Genomic DNA, 20844 nt, shown 5'->3' with positions numbered 1-20844 from the left:
TGCCAGTCGCACACTATTGTGTTTCAGGGCAAATTTAAAACATTCAATAACCATCACAAAATATTCTCTTTGTGGGTTGGCAGACTAAATCGAATGTGATTGAATTGAATTGAGGTCTCAGCAATAGGGGATTCTGATTATGTTTCAGAAGTAAAAGCAATTATCGCGTTGTTTGGAGTGAGGACGTAATCATTACTTGAGTTGGTCTGAACACAATAAAGAGACGTTTTCATAATAAACCCAAATAAATGCTGCAAACCTCCTTGTGCAGAGAAGCTGATAACTGCGTCTGGTGAAAATCTGCTAACCTTGAAATTACTGTAGGGTGACAGCTTCCTCCAATGCCTTCAGTCCTAATCTCACTGAACATCTCCTGCTAATGTCTTATGGGCCTGTATGATATCTGATTCTAATAATTGATTGATGCAGCTCACTAAGAGCTACAGAATAATAAATGCAATGATACATTAGGGCCATCTATAAGTGTCAAAACTAAGTTATCTGATGCATTACATTCATACCACCAGATGTGATGCAGGTTGAACTGGGACATGGCCTACTCTATTTCTAAAGGATTAAAAAAAGATATAAACCTGTCCTCCAACTCCTGTGGATCTACATCTTGATAAAAAAAAAACAACAGCAGACTTTTTAACAAGGCTGTGCAGTTCACTTACAGCCCTTGTCTGTCAGTCATGTATTACACTGGACACCTTTTTTCTCAGATCTGACCATTCACAAACATTCTGCCAACCTGGGCCATTTACTGTTGTTTAAAAGCAATTTTTAGCACCAAACACCCACTTGTCTTCTACACTGCATCTCAAATAAGTTCTCTTTCTCAAAGTGACAATGCCTGCAGGGAACCGTGCTCAGACATATTTGCGTTTGTAGCATTTGAATTAGCCCCTTTGAAGAGAGTAATGTGTAGGCAAAATGATGGGGAAGGAGAAGTTTGCAAAGGTGCAGGCTTTCATCTGCCACACATGTTCTTTGTGTCCTCACATCGGATCAGGGAGAGTTGCAGGCCTTCAGGGGTCTTTTTCCATTAAGGATCTCATTCGTTTTAGCCGTCCGTCACCTCCTCCTCAGGAGCTACCGACTTCAAAGCTGCTGGTGGAAACCGTCTTAACTGGGTTCTATTCCTGGGCCTCAAAATGCTGGCTTAGCATGTTAAAGAAAACACACTCACACTCAAATATTTGCTCTTGTTCTTTTTTCAGAAATTAGGGAGAAGTCTGTATGTGAGAAGCAGAAGGTGTACTATTATGTAGTTAGCTGCGTGTGTTGAATTTACTTCTTAGGACACAACCATCGCGTGAGCTATGTTAGCTTCTCTGTGTGGCTATACTCCCACGACATGTTTAAACATCTTGTTACTCCTCACAACAGAACAGAAGAGACTGAGGAGTGGCCATAATGAATCCTTTAAAAACACATACAAAGCCTGACCACCAACCTCTCCTGTTTCCATTGTTTCTCCTTACTTACTTGTCATCTCATGAATTTATTTTTCTTTCATATATAGTTCCAGACTTGCCTGTGTTAGTTGTGTCCATGTGAATATGCTCTTTCAGTGGCACATCTAAGAGCTGTAGCTATGGAGTATACTATAGAGGGATTATGAGATGACAATGATGCCGTTCATATTTCTTCTTTGTTCTTTTTCAATTTTTTCTTTGTTCTTTTTCTATTTTGTCTTTGTCCTTGTCTAATGTACTTGTGACTTTGATGTAAAGCCCAGGGTGTGGATGTTTAAAAATGTTAGCTAGGCAAAATAAATATCTGATGTATTGGTCCCATTCTTGGTCCCCCAAGAAAAGGGGGATACATGAAAAACTAAATTCTCAGAGAAACAGCTTTTTATGGTAACTACTTTATTCTTTCCCCATAAAAATATAGTGCATATAAAGAAGAAGAAGCAATAAGAATCAGCCACCCCTCTCACCCCAACGCTTGAGTCTGTCAGTAAGCACTTTCAGCTCCACTTTCCCCTCTGAAAAGGTCTAAATCATCACACCTACTGAACCACTGCAGAGCTATTTTATACTCACAAGAGTTCATGTTTATGTTTGGATGAATTTGTGTCACTACAGTCTGCATGCAAGCATCCACATACTGTGTGTGTGTTGCAAAGTGTCCCCATCACTGAGGTTTTGTTGCTGCTTTAGACTCTGTGAAATTCAAAAAGGTCACTGAACAAACTGCTGTCATGTGTTTTGCTGTGTTCTGTCACATGTTTAACAGGTATCCTCTATTCCTCTCCACAGAAGAAAAAAAAGCCGGCTTAACTCCCATGTATAGCATAGGGGTGTGAGCTGCATGCTTTAAAATCTGTGCACCCATGCATGTTACTGCATGCATACTAGCAAAGGCACCAAGCCTGCATGCCAGTTTCTTCATCAACTCCAGGTTACTACTCTATACTGTGTCACTGGCTCTGAGCTCTGTTTTGAAATGAATTATTCAGATGTGCTTTCCCTCTTAGTTCCAACTCAGTGGTACATGTTAATGTGAAATTAGTCCCACTTTACTCTGCTGATCTTTATTTGCACATGCTGTTATTGCACATCACAATAAACCAGTGCCTGCAACCAGATCTCAGAATAAATCAAGGTTGCATCAACTCAAGTTCTGTGAGTTGATGGAACACGAGTAAGTTTTCTCCTGATGTGGTTTGAAACTATTAGTGCCGGCACGCCGTTAAGTACATTAACTATTCATGTTTGAAATTACCACAAAAAACAAACACCATGAAATGTTGTGTGCATTAAACTAAAATAGCACAGGGGCCTGGCACTATGCACTGTTATTTTACTATGACCAATTCTCCTCTGTATAAAAAAATCCAAAGTACAGTATGCACACCGACAAACTGACTGAGAGCATCTTAAATCTAGCTTGGTGGTGAGGCTCAGGAGCTATATGTGATTGAGGGTGTGTTCGGCTATTAGCCAGCTTCAGCTGTCCCAACCATAAATCAAAACCCTCCCTTTTGCTGTGCTCCCATTATATCATTTCATCTGTTACTTTTGAAACAGATGGATTTATTTAAAATTCAATCATGTATATCAATAGCTAACTGTGCTTTCATCCTACTTACTCCATTTAATGATTGCTATAATAATTACAAATATAAATAGTGATACAGTTGTGCAATACTGCAATACAGTTTTGCTAAATTAAAGCTTCAATCTTGAAGGTTGACCAGCTCAAATGCAAAAAAAAGTGCTTTGGTATTCCCAGTGACCTCATTATGGCAAAGGAGGAGATGCTAACTGAGTCACATTTGTAGCCCAAGCAACCCCACATGTAGAAAATAAACCCCATCAGAAGCGATCCAGCAGGCAAAGGGGCTGCTCAAACACCTATTCTGGTTTTTGAAAGTGTATTGTGACCTCTGGTGGCATGTCTAGTGGGGTATGAGTGTGTGCCAGAGCTATGTTTGAGCTTACTACACAAAAAGTAAAGGATTTTCAATATGTTAATGTTCCTTACAAAATAGATCACTTTTAGCCAGAAGAGAAAGTCATGCATGTCATTTACATTGACTCTTAGCCTACACGACTTGTTTGGTCAGAGGAGAGCATCTCTTCCCCACAGATATGTTTCCCTTCATCTTTACCACCAGTGAGTCAATGTGTCTTGACCATCACAGTTTACTATCTTAAGTTACACCAAGAAGCTTTATTTCCTCTACTTGCTCAACAGCAACATTGTTCAGTAACAGATTCAGCCGAGGTCTGGGGCGGACACCATGCCGCCCGCGCCTATTCTCGGACAGAGTTTTTAAGTAAGTACTTACGTAAACTCCGGAAATTTGGCACGGCGATCGTAACATTTCACTAAAACGTTAATAGGTACCCCTAACAACTTCAATAAAATGTCAATAAACGATACATCTCTGTTACCCTACGGGCTTGTGGGAGTCTAAAAAAGTTGATGAACATTTCGGTACCCAGCATGCCCAAATCGGCCAAAGTTTTGCCATAAAATAAGTATTTTTTCCATTTTTGAACCGAACAACAGTTTTTAGGACTGAAACTCTTTCCTAATATGCCAATGCTTTGTTTTATTGTGATATTGTGAAAACTCAGGGAGCGCTAGAGGAGGCATTTTTGGGGACTCTGGCTCATATCATGCTGGATGTTTATAGTTATGATCAAAATATGGTATAAAAATGATTTTGGGGGGGAAATACATTTTTGCAAAAAGATTCTGAAGAAAATCATAAAAAATAACACAAGTATTATAACTCATTTGGGGGGCATGGTTTCCAAAAGGTTTTAAGGAATGATTTGTTCAAATACAATGCTCTTGGACTTAGATATGTTCAAGACAAGTCTGTTATTAGTGACCTATTTAAATACTGTTTGGAGCTCTTTATTAAGGGTTGCAGTGATCTCCTTTACTGTTAGTGCAGACATATAGAGGGTTGAATTCTCTGCATACCGAGACATACATGCTTCTTTAACAGTAAATGGAAAATTATATATAAAAATAGAGAAGAGCAGTGGTCCAAGCAAGGAACCCTACAAATCATGCATTCTCTGTTTTACTTTCTAAAAGCTTTCGTTTAAGAGGACCATCTGTGTTCTATTAGTAACATATATTCTATCCATATAAGGCAGGTGGAGTAAAGCAATAACACTTTAAGATTCCTCAGAAGCTGTGACAAATGGCAAAGAAAGCACTAAAGTCTAAAAGCACTGCTCCTACAATATGCTTTTGATCAACTTATTTCAGCCAATCATCATTTGTGTGAGTTCACAGGTTGAGTGCCCCCCTCCCAAAAGCATTCTGGTAGTAGCAAGATTGTTCATAGAAAAATAGCCTCCTTGTTTCTGGTCAATGTGTGGCATATAGGACTGGCAATGTCTGCTATCATCCTCAGTTTTCCATCTTTGTTATCAATACCCAGGGATTTCTCATTATTAATGGACAAAAATATTTTTTACACCTCTTCTGCAGTCACTTTACAGAATTTAAAAACCCCAATCAGATATGCAACCATACTTATTTGCCACTCTGTTTGCTTCATCTCTTTGAACCATGCATATTTTAAGTTCATCATCAACCCATGGAGCCCTAGCAGTTCTACCAGTGAGCTTTTTGACAGATGCATGCTTATCCAACATGAGAGGGAGTCTAGTAGAAAAATATCTCCTGGAAGTAGCTGTGGGAAATGGAGACTTCCCCAGCCAGTTTCACCATCAAGGCTGCCTATGATGTCTTGCCATATCCCAAGAATGGTACTGAGAAGAGCCCACCTGCTCCCTCTGCCCTACACCAGGAACACCAGGCAGCACAACCAGGTGCTACGATGTCTTGCAGCTGTGCTGAGAAGTCGATGGATGAGCGCCAATGCCCTTATTCCCCCTTTATCCTGATGTCTGACAGCTGAATTTCCCCCTGTCATGCCAGACTCATCAGATCAAGTCTTGATGAGGATGCTGAGATTGTGTCAACTAACCTCAGTACAGGCCTTGTCCAATGGTCAGCCTCACTTCAACCCGTTTCCACCATCGAGCTTACACTTCCCTGTGAGGGTGCAGTGGAGTAGGCCTATAAGCACTAGGTACACTGAGCGAGCAGCCGATGCTCAACCTTCGCATGGAAGCAAAGGTTGGACACTGGAGGGAGGCTGCATAAGGTTCATAGCCCCATCAACATCAAGGCAACTCCAGTAGATGGGAGTTTGAGACAAGGCCCACCTGCAAGCAGTCAAAGGCCTCTACAGAGCTGCTGAACGTGGCAGTCAGTCTCTTTGTATGAAGAGGAAAGGACTCCACATTGGCCCCAAGTGAGCGGTGGCATTTAGGATGGAGCATGGGATACAGAAAACCACTGCTCTGGAGGTGTTGTGGGCAAAACATTAGCGTACTGAGGAAAGAGATCTGATAACCCAGAAGATGCCATCTTTCATCTAGGCACCATGCAGAAGGTGTCCAATTTAAGGTAAACCAACATCTAGTCCGATCTAGTACCATTCTATGGTCAGAAAAGACGAGTGCCACCTGACACGTGACCCGAAGTTACAAGGAGGCTTTTTTTTTAATTCCTTCCTCCCCTGCCTCTGAAAATGGTTCAGGCTGCTGGTGCGGGCAATGTAACGTAATATGATGTGATGTGAAGTTGGCTCTACGTGTTTCTCCAAAGCCCAGAAGGCAGCAAAGCAGGAAAGCAGACGGCAAGGTCTCAGATGTGGAAAGCAGTTTGACCTTGTGCATACATATCGAAGGCACTGCGGTTGAAATCTATTTTATATCAGTTTAAATTCATGACCAATGCTACAATTTCAGCTTGAAGTCTTGTTTTTATAAAGCTTCAAGGAAATTATCTTTCTTCAACATCAATATAGTAGTTTTCATTTCTAAAGAGTGTTTGTACTTGAGTCCCTTTACATTGAGTAAACTGAAAAGGTGCTGGCCTTCGTTGAGCAGGACTCTCTTGTTGAATCCTGTTTAATGTTGTGCGTTCACCTCAAAAGGGGAGCAGGGAGGCAGTGTTTTGAGACTGCAGAAGCAAGCGAGAGCCTGGGTTGTACAGTACTGAGAATAAGAACAAAGACACAAAATGACACACAGGAAAGGAATAACAATGAGTGCTGTGTTGTGTGATTGTAGTGTAGCACAGGGTGTGTGTGTGTGTGTGTGTGTGTGTGTGTGTGTGTGTGTGTGTGTGTGTGTGTGTGTGTGTGTGTGTGCGGGATTATTATCAGAGCACGAAGGAGCATGTACTGTATATATCATTTCACTAATTACTGTTCCGCGCTCTAATTACAATGCAGCAGGGACACATTCAACTCTCAGATCCTTCCTTTTGTAAAATCTCCATAAGGCTTCCGTTGTCAATCATACACAATCACAGACACAATCCCAGAAAACCCAGAATACCCAGAAAAAAAGCTTGTTTCTTCTTTCCCCTGTCTTTCTGTTGAATATCAGATCTGCTCCCTGTGTTCTCCATACAGCTGCCACTCCTCTCTTTCTTCATCTTTTGTCAGCGTTACCTTGACTCACCCATGCTGAGATGTCTGGAAAGGAGTACCAAAAAATGAGATAAGCGTATTTGAAATATGAGAATAAGCTTCTTTTAAAAGGACATAAAAAGCATACATCATAAAAAGGTATTCTCTGAAAAGTGCTGTTATTTGGCTCATTTAGGGGACAGGCTCCAGGATACATGTAATACATGAGCACCAAAAAACAGGATTTAATCTAAATGCAATGTAAATGTAAAGTTGATGGTCCACTGCAGTTTTTAAGGGATAAACTGTCATTTGGCCAGCCAGCTTTAATCATATTCTGAAGAAGCTGACACGAGGAACATGAGGCTGCAGACATTTGTCATAATAAACACCATACAATCAAAATCAAAAAAGAAATGCATATATTCCACTGCACAAGCACTGGAAAAAAAAGCCTGGATAACTCACTTTGTATCCCTGTAATAAGAGGTGTAAACAGGAAAAGAGCAGAACCTGTAAATACTGATTGGTTTTGGCCAAAATGGCAATGGTTAACCTCAAAGGACTGAACTTGACACTGAACAAATGCATGCCATTTACAAAACCTTTGCAGAGAAATTTCATTTTTCATTAACTACTAAATTAGCCTCATAATTTTAGAGGCATAAAGACATTCATTTATATGCACATAACTTAGAAAAGTGCTAAAATGTGCATGTTGCCTGAAAGGCAACAATGTACCACAAATAAATCCTAGTTTGCCACCACGCTGCTGTTGCACAAAGAACTATAATAGCTACAAGAACAGAAGTCAGCATGATTTTTTTCTGCAACTCCGTTATAATTAAACTAGATTTAGATGCTATTGTATCCCCATTCACTGTGACTCAATGCAAAGATTTGATTTAATTCTACATCTAATAAATATAGTGGTTATAAACAAGAACATGTCTAAACACGGTGATGCTCCAAGGTGTTGGTCCACTATCACCTTATCAGGATGAACTAAGATTATCTGAACATCCTGGTGAACGTCCAGGAGCCTTGCTCAATGTGTGTTTTCACTCAACTGAAACCTCAACAGTGTCTACTAGAGTCTTGTTTTATCCATCATCTAAGACCTGTTTGGTTCTCCCTATAATATCCAGGCTTACTGGGGCCCACAACTCTCACCAACATAACCAGTGGTGGAAGAACTTTTCAGATGATTTACTCAAGTAAAAGTACCAGCACCACTATGTACAAATACTCAAACCACACCCATACCACAAGGGCCCTGTATTTAAAGATAAAACTCTTTCAGTAAAAATACAGAAGTATAATCAGCTAAATGTACTTCAAGTATAAAAAGTACTCATTTTGCAGAGAAATGACTCCTCTGACTGATAAATTATTAGACTGATTTGGTTGTTAGTTGATAGAAAAATTCACTCAACACCCCATAGTAAAATCATTAAATCAAGAGCATTTATTCTTCGAAGAAGGAGCAGAGTCAGAATCAAAACATGATATACAGATTGTACTTCCTGCTCTGAGAAGGAGCAAAGGACTACCTTCTTAAATACTTGTGTTTTTCAATGCACAGAGGTCCACATGACGTCTTCACGTCTCTATCATAAGCCATTGCCTGTCATCCGATAACTTGGCTGGTCAGGGCCAAAGTCAAAGGCTACAAGCCATAATGTTCCTAAACGAAGACACTTTAGATACTGATACTTCAGCCTCATGACTCTATCAGAAGACCAGCCAAGGATGTGTGTAAGTATTTAACATGAGAGAGAGAGTTCAATCAGAGTCACTGGCTTTATTAATAATACAACTAACTAATGAACCTTCTAAATGATTCTGAAGGTAACATTAAAACAGTATTAATCAAGAGTAAATAAGTTTTTCTTCCAACATTAGTGCAGATGCAACAATGGATGCACAGTATTTTACTGTTGAGCAGGTTGAGCTGTAGCTAAATATATCTACATCATATCAGCTGGTCTCCTCTATCCAATAAGCACAACAAAACTATTGCATTGTTAGCCTATCATCTTGCTGCTGTCTCTTTATGACTGTCTCGCTATACCTTCAGTTCATTTATGTTGCTGTTACGGACCCCTCCATCTCCCCATCGCCGCCCAGTCTTCATCGGGTCCATCAGCCTCATCACCACCCACCATGTCTGGATTTGGAGGGGATTTATCTTCAATTACAAATCTTCCTGTAGAGTCTAAGCACAAAAGACTCTTTCGAGACTTTAGCATCACATATCATTTGTTAACAATAAACAATTATCTTTTCTTTATTTGACTGGTCTCTCCTAATTGAAATACAGTTAGGTAGTTTAGTCCAGGGGTTGTGATGTGATTAAAATGGGATAAGAGAGAAAAGAAAGTTCTGCTACGTTCCTCAAATAACTTTACTAGTGAAAATAGTAGATAATTTGACCTCTCTGGGCCTCAAGACGGCTCTTGACTGGAAGTGGAAATGCTAACAACTCAATCACATCCACATCTAACAAGGGACCCTGAGTACACACTGCTTTGTTTGTATTGTGAGCTTATATTTTTGGTTGATGTAAAATCTTAAACTTAGTGACTATAGCTGCCAAATACAAGGAGACGAGTACCTAATATGTCCCACTGAAATGCGGTGAAGTAAAGTCAAGTAGCATAATATGGATATTCTCAAGAGAAGCACCTCAGCGTTTCCGCCACTGAACAGTAAAAAATGAGCTGAAGCACAATGCAAACCACTATTCCAGCTACAACTATATTACTGCTGGATCATCATTCCACATCTATAGTTATAAGATTAATGGAGTGAATGAAAAGTTAGGATAAACTATTTGGGCACTAAAATTAGGTTTTCTGTGCAATGAGCTTACTTTACACAACAAGGGGAGGCTCAGCGATTTGAGGATTACCTCAGAGCCAATCTGCTGCTTCCTCTGCGCCGAGGGAGTCTGCTGAGGTTTCAGGACCTTATAAAGCTGCCTTACAGATGCCTCAGTTTGCCATTGCACCAGTCTGGCACTACTTAGTAGATGCAGAATACACAGAAAGGACTTTATCTCCCAGATTGCCGATGAATTACTTTGCATAACCCAGGAGGAGATGGAGGAAACTGAACATCTGGTGGATGGGGGTAATCCTAACCCAAATATGCAACTTCCCATGTCATCTAAAAGATAATGATCTACTCAGGAGCGCTTCCTCATTTCTCTTCTTGCTCGGCTGACTGGGCAGTAAAAAATGTGATGGAGGAATGGATTAAAGTAACATTTATATTGCATGTACAGATCAGACTTGTTGAAATAAAACAAAACAGCTTCTGAACCTGAAGTGGACAGAAAACTTATATACTGTATTGTTTAGTTATAATGCTGCCTGATGGTTTAGACATTAGCAGTGGGGATAAAAGCTTTCAAAACATTTCTAGCCATCATAACATATTTAGGGGATTTGGCAAACCCGTCAGAAGATAAACAAGCAAGGATTAACAACATCACCTATGTGTCTATTGAAATGAATCTGCCTTCAAACTCACAATAACTCTCTGAATGTGTGTACTTTTCCGTGGGAAAGTCTGTGCTATGCATCACAAGCATTAATCTTCCCTGACTCAGTGTAGTGGTTTGCTTTCCCAAAACCAAACCTTTTGTGCCATCTAGTGACCACAGGCCAGTTATACACGATAGCATAATTACTAGATGTGACCACTAGATGGCAGTGTTTGTTTCTAAAGCAGCACAACCAGCTGTTACTCAGCAGTCCTCTCCTTTTACTTTTTTTGCAATGTGTAATTTCTTCGAGCATCTTTGAGAGAGAAGCAGTAGGAAATGGATATGAAAAAGTAAATGTGTAATGATCTTCTATTATTCAAAAAAGCAAATGAGGTGCCCTTGAGCAAGGCACTTGTGTGTCAGACTGTGGTGCAGGCTGTGAATGTGTGTACACTGTATGTAGAGATGCAGGACAACAGTGACAATGAGCAACTAAAAACAACAGACTTATGAATGTCGTATACTATAGAACTAGATGTTATAGATAATTTACAAAAATAACTGCACATGTAATGAAAGCCATGGCCGTAAACATGTACTGAGGCATTTGCATTATTTTGTGATAACGTTTGACTGATTTAAAAATGGTCACCGTTTAAAACTTTGTGAAAAAAAACAAAAACAAGAAAAAAAACAATCCAAAGGCTTTTATTACCACATATTTAAAAATGACACAAACAGTATTAACAACATGTTCAGCAGTGTGATAAGTGTGATGGCATACAGTCTTTTCATAGAAAAAGGAGGTTTTCACACTGTGACCATGAACTTTTTAACATGAGAACATTACCATTATGTTTCATTTCACCATTTCAAGTTTCCCTGGACAGCGAGGGTCCATTTATTATTTTTGGTCTCTAACCATCTAACTCCATAACTACAAACCAGCAACTGGCACAGGTCACTCTCACACATTATCATTAGGTTTGAGTCAACATCTCTGAATGTGCAGTAGATTGACATGTATTTCGGCATCTCATGCCACCTCACATTGCGTAACACACTACACCCATAACCAGGGACACATAGCTGGAAGAACGGTTGATGCGTTTATACCACTGAGCTACAATACCACTTAAAGCAACAATGTTAGCAGAAATGGATTATAATATTATTACATACGTTTTCTTTAGTGTATAATAAACGAATAATGAGAATCTCTGTGTTTTTGTGACCCAAAAATGCATACATAAATAAATGTTAGTACACGAGCCCAGAAGGGACCGGCCAAACACTGGCTATGGACAGGACCTTTCACATTTTCACATCTGCCAACGTAGTTTTCCTATTCACTCAGCACACAGGAGAAGTTTCAGTCGATTGCAATCTGCAATCAACCTCACCGCTAGATATCACCAAATCCTACACGTCCCTGTCCATAGTTATCAGTATGCATGAGTAGTGTGTGAGTGGGGTGAATTTAGGATAACACATAAGGCAGTTCATGAGCGGTATCCACAACAAAAGATTGTGAGATAACAGGAGTCATTGAGAGTGTTGTGCTGCCTCCATTATTCAGGTGAAGATGTAACCGTGTAGTGGCAGTAAACTGCCATCAGATCAATGCCATTAAAACGACAGACATTACAGCATCATAAGAAACTATTCAACCTGCAATACAATTTCAAGTGTAACTGTTGCTTTTGCCAGAAGGTAGTTCAACCTAGCTCCAGTTTGTGAACACACCAGCACAGTATTAAGGACCGGTGAGCAGGCTATGCAGACTGAAGTACTGCTCCTTTATCTCACGGACAGTCATTAAGTCAGTTTTGCATCTCAGAGGTTTTGGTCCAGTCAGTGTAGTATTCTGTGGAGGTATCTCTCTGGGTTGTTCTCTCCTCCTCTCCTCAGTACTGAGCTGGTTCTAACTGGTCTCTCAGAAGTCCCCAAAGGGCCCTGGCTCTCAGTTAGTACCCCTGTACCTCTTCCTGTTGTCCCTATGGAGGTGTGTCGGCATGGCTCCGGACTGCTGTGTGCCCCTCCTGCCTCAGAATCACTCTCCTCCCCGGGATCCTTCCCCTGGCTGCTTGGCGAGCTCTCTCCGATCCTGAACAACATAAATATGGTTGAAAACAATGTGGATGGCACATCATTTAAACAGTTACTATGATGAATGATCGAAATGTATATGACAGCAAATCACCTACCTGAGGTGATTGAAGGCTCGTAGCCAGTGTGAGCCCAGCGCCTCTCTACCGTTGGCCCTCACTCCTCTCCTGTGACCTCGGGCCCTCAGTCCTTTCAATGCCTGAGCCAGTTTATCTTCATCTCCGTGGCCCCAAACCAGCTGGGCCCTCTGCTCCGCATCTTGATCTCCCGCTGCCCTGAATAGTCTCTGGAGCTGCCACAGATCCACGTTGCTAAAGATGTTGGCAGAGCCGGCCTTCCTACTCCTCCTGTCGGACAACCGCCACAGCGAGGACGGGCCCGCCACCACGGAGGAAGAAGGGGAAGCGGGTCCGGTATCCATCCGGAGAAACACGGGAAAAGGTGGCATACACTGGCTCTATTCTGTGGAGAGAGTTTCCACTCATTGGGATGCGTTTGCAAAGTGAAAAACGCTTTAAAATAAACAACACAACATACGTAGTACACAAGTTCAGACTGCGTCACAAAACAGCTGATGCAACTGAGCTGCTACTCTTCTGCTCTGAGTTTTTAATCCTACTTTTGGAAGCGAGTGATGAGCCGTGCTATAAAGCCCATTAAACTGCAGATGCCAACTTTATCTTTCTTTACTCACATATGGTTTTAGGTGAGACACTAACAGATTAGCTGAATGACCAAAATCATGGCTGCATGCAAGTCAGTGGCCTCTCCACTAAAACAACTTTCTTTCAGCTTGACAAAATAATCTTAAGTAAAAGGTCCACTTACTAGCTTTCTCCAGAGTTGTCAACAGCAGAGTTATATATGAAAGAATGTATTGTTTATAATGTAGCCTACAAGATGGCACAGGGAGCCTTACAAACCAGTGACTTGTAGTGCTTGTTTTGTCTTCCTGGAAATAAGTGATTTCTTAACTTTCTTGTGTAATCCTCAACATTTCTAATAAATATGTATTTATCACAGTGTATTATTTGTTTGTATATATACACATGATGATACTTTAAATAATCGAATAACACTAAATCACTAAACAGTAAGTTAGTTAGTTGAGAACAAGCCTGTGATTCTGCCCATGAATAATAATCATTGTGGGATGCAGCTGTAAAAACACAAACGCTTACACATTCATAGAAACCTAGTTTAATATTAACTTCCATTATTTACCTCCCACAGCTGTCTCGACAATCTACTGTTTGCATAACACACACTGGGGCACAGATACCGGATCCCTTGCAAAGCGGAATAAGCTACGTAGAGTCTCTGTGAAAAGAGTATAGGTATAAAAGTAGAACATTGCCTTTGCATTGGACCTATTCGTGGACATGTTGAGGATAATACGTCGCAGTGGCTGAGCAATACGTATGTGCTGCTTGTATTGAGCTGTGGGTCAAAGGCGGTAAGCAGGAACCCCGTGAGAGTCATGAGAAGATAGAAAAATCACTTCAGCTTACCCGAAGATTAACTGAGTCTTTTCAGCGCGCTTTGCTCCGACAGCATCTGATTCTGCTCCGATGTTTCTCTTCTATGAAATCCTTCACAACCCTGAAATGTATGCAGGTCACTCAGTTTCACCTGCAGTCACTTTCTGTCCTTGAGCCAACGATCAATCACGAATCAATGCCGCCAAGCGACCAATGAGCGGAGAGAGATCCTCTGATCCCTCCTGTCGGGGTTTAGAAATAGCGTTTTTTCGACCAATCACATGTTTGGGTGAGGAAGGGAGGGCGGTGGTCTCCGCCTCCTGGCCACGTAGGGTGTGTTTGCTGAAATCCATTGACGTCAATGGCGCTGGCTGGCACAACAAGCGTCTGTCAATTATGTGAGGGAAGTAACATGTGAGCATCCTACGCAGAGAAATGCACACAGGATGACGAACGGGCCTCTAAAGAAATCACTGCTTCTTTGTTATGGTGTGTGTCGAGTGGAATAAGAAAAATATGATATTATATTGTATGAATAGTATACATGTTCATGTATTGGTTATTATTGTTATTATTATGATATGTTTCTGTTTTTAACTGAAGTAAGTAATGTGCATGTATTGTTTCAGTTAAGCATTGTCTACATGTTGAAGCATGGAAGCCTAACAATGATTAGCTACGCTTCTGTTGTGCTGTTTCAGCACACATTCATATTTCATAATTCCCTAAAGCCTCTCTTTATTCCGAGAGGACGTGAGGAGAAAGGTCACACTCCCCGGGGGAAAACTACTCCACCTCGGGGAAACGCACGAGCAGAGGAGCGGACATGGATGAAGCGTGCAGCAGTCCGGCAGAGGAGGAGCAGGCTTTGAATTACAGGCCGCGCCCTCTCCATCACCCAGCCCCCCGAACACAGACGTTGCATTCAACAGAGGAAACGGAAAAGACGAAACATACAAGACGTTTTTTCATTTTCAAAACCCCGGGGCTGTGGAAAGAACAGAGAGTTCCTTTTTTATACATAAACTTGTCCACCTTTGGCTTCACTGCCAGGCCAAAAACCCGGCTTTTCCCCGTCGTTATTCCCACTTTTTGTCCATCTTTTCCCAAGCTGTTTGCAGCTGGCAGAAAGCACCCGCCCTGTTCGGGGGAAAAAGGGACTGAGAGTGACCGGAGGAGGAGAGAGATGCAACCCCAACCTTCCCAGCCGCAGGTGAGGAAGAATATCCTAAAGTTCCTCAGTAGTTTTTTGGGAAACATCCGGATCCTGCAGATTGTGTTCGGAGCCGGACTGTGGGTCACCATCGCCGCAAACAAATACGAGGGATCCATCCACTTCGTCCTGTTCGTCGCAGTCCTCTTCTGGCTCCTCACCCTCGCTCTTTTCTTCGTCACCATGCTGGACAAGCAGGACCTCGTCCCGCTGCTGGGAGGGGAGCGCTGGATGACCACCAACCTGGCGCACGACGTGGCCGCCGCGGTGCTCTACCTGCCGGCCATAGGTGTCATGGTCTACAAGACGGATCGCAAATCGTACTGCAACTTGGATCAGTACAAGCACCTCTGCCTGTACAGCGTCTACCTGACAGCCGCCGTGTTCGCCTGCCTGTGTTTTCTTGCTTACCTCCTTTCGGCTATTTATGGGGCGTGCAGAAAGTGTCGGGGAGAGCAGTCGGACCTCTGATGAGACTGAAGGGGGGTGAGGTGATGGCAACAAGGGGGTATCCACAGCAAGATGAGGAATAGTTAACTTCACTGTAATTTAACTCAACAGCTACTCTAATCATAGGTTTGTCTCAATTGTCTCTCCAAAACCATCCAAAAGGACTCGGCCAGTGTTGCTGACCCAAGCAGCTCCTGGCACAAAGGCCACCCAGGATGGGAGTCTGATTGGAAGCCTTGTACCCTTTTATTATTAATGCACAGGTGACTATGCCTCCACCTCTTGCATTTTTTCCCCAGTAGATTTCCCTCATGAAGAATTATTATAATATTCCTGACGGTGATTATTATAGTGGGGTAGTATATTCAGTGTTTACAATACAATGGCCTTAACATACACTTGTAGATTTGTGTCAGTATACTGAGTAACTGTCCATCTAAAACCCCTTTATTTTTTCTCAAAGGATACTTACCTTTTTTTAAAGTATATATTTGTATGTGTTTACGTGGTTTTTTTTTATGACAGCAAAACTATACTGAAGCATGACGGACTAAAACACTTGCGGATCTCATTTTTGACCAGCTGTTTTTATTTTGTCTGACTCAAACATTGCAAACCGTTTTATCTGTGCCTTATGTCCGAATGCTGTATACTCAACCAGGCTGTGACAACAACAACAACAACAACAACAACAACCCAACACGATGGGTGTGATTGGTGCTGCAATGTGTATGCTTAACAAAAATATTCCTTAAATTTTCATTATAAAGCCAAAGAATAAAGACCAGTAAGTGTGAGCCCATGATGTTTCTTTGGATACAAGCGTATATTGGTATAGAAATGTTTAAACAACCTGCTTGTTTTGTTTGAGTTCTTGGAGTTAAATTTGGAGAAAGAACCGGGCCACTTGAGCTGTGCTTTTGGTGACTTTTTTCAAATGAAACACAGATTTAGAGGGATTAGTCACGGATGCCCTCAGGAGCTTTTCGTTAGGAGATAAAAGCCTTGGCCAATCAGCAGGGAACATTTATATACCACTTGACCACATGAAAGTCACAGATCCCTAGATGTATCTGGAACTCTAACAGAAGATGAGAGAGTCGCTCACATGCTAAAAATGTGCTGAGAATGTGAGTGTGTTGCATGAGAGTTATCCTACTTTTAGAAACAATGTGTGTGTGAGTGTGTTGTGCGTGTGTGTGTGTGCAATAATCTGGGAAGAGGCTTGTTCTTACCGGAACAGTCTGTTGGGGTTCTGGAGGTAGGCTGACGTTCAGCCAATGAAAATGAAGCCAAGCAGATGATTCAACTTCTCGTTTATTCCAGTCGTCAGGCTGTTCTTGAAAACATGCCGCAGACAAGTTGATTAAACAGTACCCAGAGCCACGCTGTGATAACTCTGTTTGGTTGCCTTTTTACAATTAGTGTCACAGTGTTGTAGTCCTCTGACAAATTTATGTTTATGCATTGCACACTGTGTTTATGCATACTGTTGCTGGCATGGATATGTGTTGTGAAAAAAAAGCTGCAGATTACTCACACATAAACACAAACTTTTCCTTTTTGGGCATTTCACTTTCCCTGTGTAGGGCACGCCTCAAGTGACTGTGTTGAGTTATTACTGAAAAGGAGCATTAGAGATCAAATGTTGCTTTGTCACATCTGTATAAAGACAGAGACAAATCAAACTGCAATCAGTGAAACTACAATTATTTATCTTAGAGTGTTACATTTGGTTATTTACTTCAGTCTGTACTTCCATAAATAACTGTACAGTATATCATCCCTAGTGCACCGGCCTTTTTGTGCAATGACTACAACAGAAATACAGTGAGTGCGTGTGTCGAGTGCAAGGCGGCCACAGATACAGAAGTGCAAGGGTTAATGTTAACCAACTGCAGGATATAAATCTAGCACTTCTAAAGGAGGAAAGGAGTCCCCCTCCCCACACACACACACACTACAACCCACCCTCTCCCCCTCTGAGACTTCCACAGAAGAGTTGTCCTGTCCACGTGTCAGCGCCTGTGGAAACACACTGCTGTTTACACCCAAGTGGAGACAGTACACAACAGCAGCGTGCTGCATAAACAAAGCACTGCGTCCAGTGATTCAATTTGATATATTGAATGTATCCATGGCGAATCATTTAAATTTTGATTGACTTACAACAAGTTTAGCATATGCTGACAATTAAGGCCAGAAAAGGATTCTCCACATTTACCCTGAAAGTTGTTTTGAGCCTCCCACAAACCATTTTGCATGTAGTCCTCAAACATTACATCCATGTCCAAACAAGAAACCTATATAATCACAGGTAATAACATGATTTTGGAATCCTCCTTTGTTACCTCCGGACACTGTCAGAAGGGTGTGGGCACCACACGACTGAGGTTGGTGTATGTGTTCGGCTACACGGAGAGCAAAGAAAGCCCAGACAACTTGGTATAAGGACATATAGAGCCAGCCGCTTCTCTGGAGGGCCAACTGTGTGATATTTCTTTTGGCAACTTAACCAAAGAGACGTTTCCTGTATGCGCTCTCCCACCAGTCTGCAAGCGACCGATCGTCCAATAGAGCCATCATAACCCCTCGAAATGGTTCCTCTGGCCTCCCCTGAAAGCACAACAACATGCACACTGTTGCCATGGACTGATCTCAATTCACTGCTGCCAGAAAATCAAAAAGTGAGTTCTGAAGTCAACATGGATAACAATGACATGAATTAATGGCTGTAATTAAATGACTGGTGAGGTTATCATAGAGAAATGGTAGGAATGTTTTTTGTCCCTCCTAGTAACAGTTCAGAAGCACTTGCAATTAAAAAAGCGTCTTCTTCTCAGTACTTGCCTCCCAACATAGTGTACAGAACACGATGCTGCAGAAGAGCATTAATAGAGATTTGGTTGCTTCAAGATTTATCATTATTCTAAAGAGAATGTTTTTGATTCTGTCATATAGAAAGACCATTGTCTTTCTATATTTTGTTTTGTTTTTGTTCTGTTTTGTCTCTGTCAAGCGTCTTTGAACATTTGGATAAGCACTTTATAAATTAAATGTATTATTATTATTATTATTATTATAAACAACATGAAACATCCAAATATTCACAAAACAGACAGAATAAATGTATCCTGATCTTTAAGTAGATAACTATTCCTAAAGTGATTCAAATATATGTGATGGGGACCAAATCCACAGTCCTTGTTTGCAAAAGCATTTTCTTTTAAACCAAAGCTATTATGAGGCTTAAGCAGTCTGGATTAGTCAAATCACGTAGGTGCTTTCCAAAGTCATCTTTTTGTGTGCAAAGCTTCCTCAATAGCTCCACTGAAGCTCAGCAATGAAACACTGTCTGGAGAAACACAGGGGAAGGAACCACCTTGATTTGACTAACTGCTGGAGATTCATAAGCTTCAGATGAATTTCAGGAAGTACGTTTGCACACAAGGACTGTGGCTTTTGTCCCAAATCTCTTACAATGACAATTCTTTAGTTAGGAATCTTTTCACGGCCAGTACACACGAGAAAGTGTTACAGCTAAAAAAAACTGTCAAACAGCATTGTTTTAAGACTGACTAAAATAAAAGTGAACCTATCCTTTAAACATTTTGTGAATGCTGAGCATTATTCAAGAGGAAATGTAAATATCCAAAGAATACCAACACTATAACCCACACTTTTTTTCACTATTCACGGACCAGATTTTCTCACAGACCAGAGCCTGATGTTACACAGTTTACCTCAATTCTGGGAGGGTAATTCCCAGTGGAGGCACTCTATCAGTGTATATGTCTCTTTTCTCCCCAGCTGACTGACCTCGTCTCCTGTTTCGTTTAGGAGGCTACATGTACTCACATGAAAGATAAAAACACGGACACGTGCACATGCACACGGCAGCGCCCTGTTAACCACTCTTTCATCAGATACTGCTGAGATGCACATTCCACTGCAGAGGAGAGGGAAAGATGGGAAAACAGATGGAGACTGACTGACAGAACAAGTGAATGAGCAGAGAAAAAGCAAGAAGTGATGTGCAAAAATGTCCTGACATAAAGGTCCAAGCAGGAATCGACACAGAGATTGACATTTCCTGTCTGTGTAAGGCATGAATGGGCACAGTGTTCCAAGCCGTGTAGTTTGCCTCTGACACTCTCTGTTTTATAGTTTCCTAACATGGTGACTGGGATTACTGATTCCACATCTGTTACAGCAGCTTTTACCCACACAATACTTCTGAATAGGCACAGTGTTCATATGCTATGTGAGGGTAATGGCAGCCAGTGGTGGGAAATGATGATAGCTATTAATAGAGCCTTGAAAATATCGCTGCTTCCGTCACTCTGCCATGTTGTTGAGAGTGCTTCACAGAGTGAATGAGTCTGACAAAAGTGAGAGGGAGGGAGGTAATCGGACATTAACTGATTTATATACCAGAAAATTAGCAACACTCTTGTCATTCATCACCTTTCATTTTTGCCTCACTAAAATATAATGTTAAAGAAGGAGTTAGAAGTGAAATCCAAGATAAGGGAAAGTTCTTGACCAACATTGCATCTTTAGAACAGCGTAAGCCGACACACATGTGAAGTAAAACAAACATTCCTTTCATGGATCATGGCGTTCCTGATAATAGCCCACATGGCAACTGTTTTCCAGCACCACCTTTACCACAGAAGCTCAAATTCTCTCTCTTACACATCACACTGCAAAAAAAACATCAATTTAAAGGCCTATTGCCTTTAATTATATTCCCTTTAATTTATTCTGGTCATAAAATTAGCTAATATATCTCAGGGCTTGAAACATTGCATTACTTGATAGATTGGTTTTACTACACTGCATCCTCAGAATAATGCAATAGTAGTTTGGTAGCAATAACAAAATAATGTGACAAACATGATCTAAAGGTGATTAGAAGATCCCGTATATTTGAAGTCTATGGCTCATTATTATGCAACTGATATATCCAGACACAGATATAACATTTCACTGTGATCCAATAATTCCTGACTGCTGAAGCGTATAAACTATTTTAACCACGAGAAGGCGTAAAAAGGCTGCACAAAACATGAAATTGTCATTTTCCCAATTTGAAATGTATTTCTCTCATGTGCCCCCTAAAAAC

At 41.2% G+C, this 20844-nt stretch overlaps 2 protein-coding genes across 2 annotated transcripts; one reads left to right on the top strand and one right to left on the bottom strand.

Moving 5' to 3' along the window:
* Nucleotides 1-11168: 11168 nt before the first annotated feature.
* LOC306747277 (uncharacterized protein) lies at nucleotides 11169-13020 on the bottom strand (the record flags this gene model as incomplete). The annotated part of the gene is made up of 2 exons (XM_079230316.1): nucleotides 11169-12570; nucleotides 12671-13020. The coding sequence occupies 2 exons, from the start codon at nucleotides 13018-13020 to the stop codon at nucleotides 12318-12320; spliced, it is 603 nt and encodes a 200-aa protein (XP_079086442.1). The 3' UTR covers nucleotides 11169-12317.
* A 1985-nt stretch (nucleotides 13021-15005) lies between these two features.
* On the top strand, nucleotides 15006-16507 carry marveld1 (MARVEL domain containing 1). The gene has a single exon (XM_079230246.1). The coding sequence runs from the start codon at nucleotides 15240-15242 to the stop codon at nucleotides 15735-15737; it is 498 nt and encodes a 165-aa protein (XP_079086372.1). The 5' UTR covers nucleotides 15006-15239; the 3' UTR covers nucleotides 15738-16507.
* Nucleotides 16508-20844: the final 4337 nt, after the last annotated feature.

This window comes from Taurulus bubalis (assembly GCF_910589615.1).
Source record: "Taurulus bubalis genome assembly, chromosome: 14".
NCBI classification, from domain to species: Eukaryota; Metazoa; Chordata; class Actinopteri; order Perciformes; family Cottidae; genus Taurulus; species Taurulus bubalis.
The sequence above is the reverse complement of the archived record's forward strand: the minus strand, read 5'-3'. Positions and strand labels throughout refer to the sequence as shown.

What these genes read in the sequence shown, in the direction of transcription:
- marveld1 (XM_079230246.1), top strand. Translation starts at nt 15,240, where the DNA reads ATGCAACCCCAACCTTCCCAGCCGCAGGTGAGGAAGAATATCCTAAAG.